Genomic DNA, 8,732 nt, shown 5'->3' with positions numbered 1-8,732 from the left:
AATAATAAACGCGTACATCCAGCTACGATCGGTTCATATCTTAGCAATAAATATGATAAGCGTTCCACAATAAATATTTCCGAGTTTTTCCTAAATAATGCTATGCGCAAAATCAATAAAAATAATGGATAAAGCATAGATAAAAAGAAACCGTTTATGTTTGGCGGTTTACATAAAATATAATACACGGGCCTTAAGTATAATTCAAACTTTCAAAGACATTTTACCGAATAAATTTAATATAGGTAACAATGAGCGGTTTACATAAGTAAACAGGAGTTAGTAGCTAACACATCTACAAGCTGCATATTCTGCATGAACATAAATATCATTACTTTTCTATATTTGAAATTTTCTTACACGAAACTTAAAAAAAATAATTCAAGCTCGATGTTAATTCCTTTACTTCTGAGCATATATTTTTGATTTGGATAAAAAATAAAAAAAGTGCTATGAAATAAAATATTAAATTATAACTTTTCATGTAAATACCTATTGCTTTTAAAATTTAATATTAAACCATTTTCTTTTTTCAATTGTTAAAATTAATTGGCTGGAGAAAAGTGCTACGGATAAATTCGACCTCTTTTCCAATTCGACCTCTTTTCCAATAAATAACCATGGAATGCTGATACTCATAATTCTTGTCTTGGTCTAATCTATTGGTTTCGTCAAAGTAATTACACTGCAGGAGGTGGAGAAGTTATCGCCAGACATGTTCATGTAATCAAAGCCATAGGACGCCTCACATACGTCATTTTTATAAAACCCCATAAATGTTTAGATACATTCTCTTATCTTGGAAAGATTTATAGTCTCTTATAAAAAGTGGCAGTATTTAAATATTGCTTACGGTCTTGTTAATCAATATTACAAATCGCCTATTAATTACTTTCACGAAACCTTGAAGGTAGAAGACGCCAGCGGTCGTCTGCTTTGAAACGTGTTTTAATAAAGGATTTAGATCAATAATGAACATTTAGGTGTTAGGAGAATTTACTTTATACGAGATTATTAAAGCTAGAATTGTATATAGTTTATCTGATGAAAATTTATTTTCTTGTAACATGTTACAGAAAACCGAAAACTAATTTATTTATAACTTGTCGTGAATATAAAAACCGACGTGTCTTGTGTTACCATATATAACGAAATAACAACATTGCTTGCATAGGACTGAACACAATAATCGCAAAGTTTTAAAAGAGGTTTCAGAGTGTTTGAGGCATAAACAGAATAATATAGTTTTTGAACATGGCAACTCGAAGAAAACGTCCTTGTCTTACAGAATGCTGTGGCTCAAAAAAACCAAGAATTTTGAATCCAGTACGTTCCTTACTCGATATTGCGGCTCAGTGCATCGCTGCTAACTTTCCGTATGAAGAAGTTGAACTCAAAATAGGTTGTATCCCCAACCCAGTTTTAAAGCGTATACTCTTCTACGCTTTCCCCCTAAAGGAGGCTAGTGTTGAACTGTATTCTTCAAACAAGCTTCATGCAAACACTACAGACCTATTAAAACAGCCGTTTCACACTGGTCTCAAGTTGCTAGAGACGGGTGCAGTCGAGGATGTCGTGCAAATAGGTAAGACCATTTACTGATATTTATATTTAGGATTTTATTTCAATAAAGATAGAATTTAGGTCATTTTTGCCTATCAATTCATGTACGTGCTCCGATTACCCCAATGTCCAAAAAAAGACGCACTTGTTTTAAATTTTCAAGATAATTTTTCATATATATTTTTTTCAATTGTTGCAATGAAATATAAATAAAATGTTTATTAAACGTTTTTATTTAAAATCAGTTCATCAATCAATCAAACGGTAAGTTTTTTATATTCCGATTTTCAGTGCGATATTAGTTATATTGGCGAGATATAATTAGTGATTATCGAGGTTGTATAATTAGTGATTATCGAGATTAAGATAACACCTAAAAGTAATTGTTTATTCGAATACAGCGTCGCCAGCATCATATTTATTGACGTTGAGTTCTTGCATGCGTCTTGTCTTAAAGGCGACGTTTTTTCAGCTGGATACCATTTCTCAGTTTTGTAAGAAGCTGAGATTTTTATTTGGAGTCAACTGCGCGAGGAAGAACGCTCTGCGTAGATTAGAGTTTTTAATACTGCGTAACTTTTTCTTTGGTGATCAATGCACAGTTTCTGTCTATGCGGTACAACTCGAAAACGGTTGCCGTAATTTGGTAGTGAAATTTTGCAACGATTTTATTTTTTTTGTTGTCGCTAGTTTTTTTCACAAATTTTGAGATTTTTAAATAAAAAACATTTTTCGAAGGTTCTCCTTAATGTTTGAAAGTATCTAGATCCCTTAGTGATCCCCACTGCGTTAATCGATTGAAATTTGGAACATAAAAATATTCAGAAAGTAAATAGCTACGCGTCTGAGTTAGATGCAAATATTTAAAACAGGCGCGATAGTGTTGAAATAATTACGTCACACATTGTTCAGAGTATGCGGTTTACCCTTGTTGTGAATGACGGCATTCCGACGAAGTAATTCTTTATGGGTTGTTTCTTTGTTGATCGCCTGGAAAGCCGGCGCGATGAGTATAAGAAAAGTCAATGGCTCTTTGTTTGTTTGTTTTTTTCTATTTTTTTATTATTTTTTTTTTTACTGATTAGTATGGATACAGAATAGCGCCTCGAAATACAAAAGCCGACAAACTTTAATTTTTAAGGCTATTCTTTGCATCCTTTGTTTCTATTTAAAAAAAACAAGCATAGAATTAAATGACGATACGAAGTATTTATCGTGATGCACGCGTTTTTTTGTTTGTTTAAACAAATCATTTTCAGCTATTTGCGGCGCTCTATTTCTTTTATAGTTTTATCTAATCAGAAACTTAGATGCGATGAGCAATGACTTAAGCAGCGTGTTGGCCATTATGAGCATAGGGAGATTAAGTTTTATGAGGAGTTTAATAATTTATTAGATTTACATTATTTAATAAAAAAAGTCTCCTAAACTTTAGGAGGATCTGTACTCAATAAATGAAAACCTACAACTTGAGATGAGAGTATTGTAGTGGACGCCTTTTTTAGATTCGTTTTTTAGCGGTTTTTTTTAAGGGAGGGAACTTTTGAGTGCTTATCTTATTTTTTTCCTCATAAATATTTAACAATGTGTTTGTCTTATTTAAAGTGACTACAACATAGTGCGAACTTCTTTTGGGTGAATGAATTTTTGTTTTTTCTATTGTATTGTATTAATTTTGTTAAAAAAAGCATTTTCGTTAAGTCATGTAGATATACACTTTTTAAAATCTCTATTTTATAATCATTGTTTGTTTAACAAAATACAGATGTATTTAGAACCGAAGAACAAGTTTCTTGCAGAAATAAATACAACTTATTTGAGGGTGGTTTTTTTTTAGTGATGCAAAAATCAAAAACATAAGTTCTAAAATAGTTCTTAAATAACGGAATACAGAAATAACTTGGTGCGAAACACAATTTCTATTTGAAGCTCTCTAATTTGAAGCTCTCTATTTGAAGATCTTGCTTGTTTTGAGATTTTCAATAACCCCTCGCTACAGGAGTTCCTCTATGCAGTCAAGCTGCGAGGCGTCTGTTTGTCGATAAAACGCCCTTTTTTAAAATATTTAACAAAGAATCAACGCCCCAAAACTTTATTTAATACTTTTTACAAAATATTTTATTTTTTATTTCAATGTAAACGACTATTGGTGTTTATCTCAAAAGAATTGCAAATTATCGGTTAGAAAAGAGTTTCTCTCATGAGGATTTATTTTTCAGGTTTTCATTTAAATGGAACTGTTCACGAGAGGGTCGGAATCTGCAGTAAACAAAAGACTTACACTTTTAAATGTTCTATAAACTTTGACCGCAACTGCATCACGAGCACTCAGTGTACTTGTAGCAAAAAGAACCTATTATGGTGTGCGCACATCGTGGCGCTCGCAATCTATCGAATACGTAACGCAGATTCTATACCAATAAACCCCCCTGTATCTGACTCTGTCGTACAACTAAAAAAGAAGGACTTGCAGAAACTCTTGTTAATGCTGATCTCCTCTCATAAAAACGATATCTTACCTTCTGTACAGAGTTTGTTGGATGAATTAAAAATTCCTGATTCAGAATTTAGCTTACTGCAAGGTCTCCCAGACCCAACAGCAGGTGGTAGCTGTGGAGAAGACATCATTTGGTTTATGGATCATGACAATATTAAAGAACAAATCAAGGTAGATATGGTTGAAGGTACCGCTGGAAGAAATGTAGTCGCTCACTTGAATAAGGTTTCCAAAATTTTCTTGTCAAAAATTATTTACTAATTTTTCTTTCGACAAAAGTTATTTATTGTGCAAGTATTTTAAGGTAAATTTGCGAGGTACTTCATATAAAAGTATGAATATTTTTAAATTTGAAATCTTTTTAGGTCCGCGAAATGCTTGCAGCTAAAGATAGCAATTATTTAAATTTGCTTACCGCAGTCACTGATGCCATATTGGCAGAAAGCATAAGCAAACCTCAAATTCAAGTTTGCCACCGGGTACAAAGAATATACGATGAACTGCAGTCACTCTGGTTCTGCGTATTTTTAAATCCTAATCTATTGAGTTCTACAAAAAACAAACTAAAAGTTTATTTAAATAAATACTTTGAGTCGAAATCTTGTCCGACTGAAAACTACGACGATAAACAATCAAAGAAATTGCTTCAGGCTGTAATAAACTGCGATCTGTTTACAGGTATGATTTTTTGTTCACAATCTTATAGGATTTAAGAAGCAATATTAAAACCTACTGATTAATCTAAAGAAAATTTTTCTATTTGTTTTCAAAATCGTTATGTGTTTCGTCGCTATGATTTTTTTAAATGACAGCTGCTGATGCTAAAAACTCGTTCGTTTTTAAATTTTATTAACTAAAATCTTATTGTTTCATTTTATAGATGACCTTTTTGTTTTGGCATCCATGGTCGAGAGTCTCAGATTGTGTGGATGCGAAGAACGAGCCTTAAACCTTAGCAAAAAAGCCGTTCAAATACAAAGGCGATTGGCAGGCACAAACTTTTTTGCATCAAACACAAACCCGATACAAACTTTTTATAATTGCTTAATTGAGAACCAGCTTGAGAGTGAAGCATACGAGTTAGCCATTATTTCGCTGTTCACCTCGTTCGATCTTCCTAAAGGCGAATATGCTCAAAGTCGTCTCACACATCGATGTGAAAAACTCATATCGCTGCTTGAAAAGCACGACCTAAAAAATAACACATTTAAAGTGATCTTAAAAAAATATTCAAACGAATTTTATAAACGCTTCTCTCGTCTTCCCGAAGCCAATTGCACAGGGTCAAATATTCTTCCAAACCACTGTTTTGCAAGATATATTTTCGAAAGTTTATCAAATAGCGATCTTAATCAAGCATTTCAGCTAGGCCTTTATTTTCTACCTTTAGACTTAAACAAACATTCTACAGAAAATGACGATGATGACATTTTAGCAGAGAATCTGACTTTTAACGGCACATCATGCCATGTTCTTTCTCACGTCGAACATCAGCAAGGGGAATTAGCGGCAAGTTTACTCAAAAACTGCCTGAAAAACCCGTCTTACCTAAAATTAACGCTAACTTCGATTCTCGAAGACGTAAGAAACCCTTCTCAATTGGTGCGTTTAGCTAAAATATGCAGGGGCACTGCATTTTCGGAGCAGAAAATCAACGGTGAAATGAATAATGCCAAAAATGACGAGCTCCTCGGAGCAGCATTCGAACTTAGCGTTCGTAGTGTTCGACTTGTTACAGATATAGATGAAAGGAAAATTTGCATTCGGTGGCTGGTCTCTTGCGCCGTTGAGACAGGGCGTCGCGCAATCGAGTTTATCATCAGAAACTGGAGCGATTTGTTTGAACCAAAGGAGATATGTAACGATGTTGGTCCGATGTTAACGTCACAGCCAGTATTTTTTCATTTAAATCTTACCTCATTAAACGATAAAGAAAAGCTTTTATGCGATATACGTACTATGGTGATTGAAGCTTGCATTAAAGATCCTGTTCCATGCACATTATTCGCATTGACATTATGTGAAAACGAATGCGAAAGTTTGGAACTCGTTTGTCAAATTGTCTATGAGTCTAGCCAGCGGTTTAATACAGCCCAACTGTTTAGTGTAGCTCGATATCTTGAGAGCAAAAAGTATTTGCAAAAAGCATTTAAAATTGCTATCCAAGCTCTAAAAAAGTTGGATATTGGTCCATTAGAAAACCAACACCCAGCAATTTGTGACGTTTTATGGTTAGGAAGCTTAGCTTGCAATCTTGGAATGGATGAATTGACTCAACTAGTTCCTGTAATTGAAAATTGCATTCATAATCCATTGCTACTGACTGAAATTGCACAACGCTGCGAAGCAATGAACCCACATAATGAGATAAGGTACTCCTGCCAACAAGAACCTTTAAACAGACTTATAGCGTACGCTCTTAAGTTATTTGTTCAAGATGTTGACGTTAAGTTGCATAGTATTACTAGAAAAAACTACGTGGATTTTACGAAATATTTACAAAAAATAAAAAAAGCATTTTCGTTATCCGAGGATGGTGCCGAGCAATTTCATTGGCTGATAGATTATATTATGACGTCACAACGAGGAAAGAAAAAGTTACATCAAGTTATTTCGGAGACTTTTTTAAGCTGTTAATATTCTGAAACTTTTGCAAATATTTTTATACTGTAAATAAAAGTTATATATTTATTTAATAAAAATATATTTATTACATGCTAGAAACATTATTAGAAAAACATTTATAGTGAACTCTGTATATTTATATTCTTACTGTTATTAAGTTACCTTGGATAATGAAGCATGTTCGTTGTTCGTAAACAAATGTGGTTTGAAGTGAAGATTTTTTTAAAAATTAAGCAATTGAACAAATGAAAATTTGAAAAGGAGAGCTAATTTGATGAAAATTAAAATTTGAAGTACTCGTTTATATGTCTTAAACGCGATCATACAACAACAAGCAAGATATTCCAATTTTTCAAAAGTTTTTTTTCTCAAAATTTTTAACGTGAAGATGCGAAACTACATAATTAGATGACATTCCTTTGTGTGTCTAAAGATTAAATATCATATTCATAGTGCCTTACATAAATTAAATTTAAGTTGGGTGAACATAATTCGGTTATCATTAGCAGTTTTAACATAATATTCGGCCATTAATCGAGTTTACTGACTCCTAAAGTTATTATAAAACGTCGACCACTAAATTTTAAAGACTTACCAGTACAATCAAATCAAAAATAACGCCATTAATCGAATCTTGCCAGTTTTCCAAAGATAACTAAAAATAGCTGACTGAACTATGTTAACTTATTTAAAAGCATTTTTTTTTTTAAAAAAAATGCTTAATGATTGTTTGCTTACTCTTCATTATAAAAAAAAACCCACATTTTGCAAACTTTTTTTTATGAAAGGAAAAATATTTAACTACAATTAATGTCACAAACTTGTTCAGCAATTCATACTTTTATCAATTTAGTTTTATCAAGCGAAAAAAATTACAGGGGAACACATGTTGAAAAAAGAAGACACACAAAACTTTTAATTGATTTGCGTTCAAATTTCCTCTCCAACTAACTATCGTATCAACTATCACACTATCATTCAAAATTATTTCATAAATTAGTTTTCGTTTAATCACTATAAAAGGTTGCACAAAATTTCTAATGATATCCAGTTAAGTCACACATGATGTCCAATTTAGTCATATCTGACATAAAATACATAGAAATGGTTCATAAACTAGTAAATAAGCCACCTTGTTACCACATTTATTGGTTTTTATGCCATTTCTGAATACTTGATCAGTCGCTAAATGGATATGAAGGATAGTTCCAAGATCAGCAACAGATATTGTACTCTGAAAACATTCAAAAGGACTGGTATCTAAATTTATCCAGGATCAATTTAAAAAACCAACAACAACACAATACGACAACAGTCTAATATTTTGTCAAGAAAGAGCCAATTAAAGGCTTGTCATCGTCAGCTTACCAAAACCTTCAATAAAGTGCATATAAAAGATGGAGCCAGTGAAAGAAGGAGCAAGTTACTTCAGTGACGAAAGATACAATTGAACAATAATCAGCAAAAGCATAAGTTCTTGTTAAAAATTTTGATCTGAAAAGTACAGCAATTGCACTTCATACAAAAGGTGCTAGATGATGCAGGGAGTATATTTGAGGTAGGGGAACATGGGGTAAGATGACGAATGGGGCAAGATGAAAACATATTGTTATCTTCAAAACTCAACTAAATATGAAAACTGACTGTAGCTGAAAGAGAAGTAGATTATATCTACTAGATTTATTTATGCTTTCTTTATAAATATTATTTTCGGAATCAAAGATAATTATTAAAGAGGTTTTTCCTATAATAAGGAAAAAAAAAATTTATCCACTTGTATTTGATTTATTTCATAATTACATCACCAGCCAAAGGTAAGCAAGAATTTCTCATTCAGTTTGTTCAATTTGGAAGCCATACAAGTAGCATTGATATGATAACTTATTTATGTAGAGTTCTGAGTCATTTTGAAAATTAATTAGCCTAGGGGCAAGATGAATGGGGCAAGATGACTCGTTCGTCGTTTCGCCAAAGTACATGTTTTACCATAAACCTGTACTGTAATAACTTTGTGTAGCTTAGTCATTATGACATTGCTTTATTATGC

At 32.5% G+C, this 8,732-nt stretch overlaps 1 protein-coding gene across 1 annotated transcript; it reads left to right on the top strand.

Moving 5' to 3' along the window:
- The first annotated feature begins 1,069 nt into the window (after window positions 1-1,069).
- Window positions 1,070-6,811, top strand: LOC145186272 (zinc finger SWIM domain-containing protein 4-like). Its single transcript, XM_080062381.2, has 4 exons — window positions 1,070-1,585; window positions 3,783-4,285; window positions 4,426-4,738; window positions 4,941-6,811. Exons 1-4 carry the CDS (start codon window positions 1,255-1,257, stop codon window positions 6,695-6,697), a joined length of 2,904 nt encoding a protein of 967 aa, XP_079918507.2. The 5' UTR covers window positions 1,070-1,254; the 3' UTR covers window positions 6,698-6,811.
- The last annotated feature ends 1,921 nt before the right edge of the window (window positions 6,812-8,732 follow it).

This window comes from Hydra viridissima, unplaced genomic scaffold, assembly GCF_058129835.1.
Source record: "Hydra viridissima isolate aposymbiotic clone 2 unplaced genomic scaffold, HvirCarnegie_v1 scaffold_8, whole genome shotgun sequence".
In the NCBI taxonomy this organism is placed as follows: Eukaryota; Metazoa; Cnidaria; class Hydrozoa; order Anthoathecata; family Hydridae; genus Hydra; species Hydra viridissima.
The sequence above is the reverse complement of the archived record's forward strand: the minus strand, read 5'-3'. Positions and strand labels throughout refer to the sequence as shown.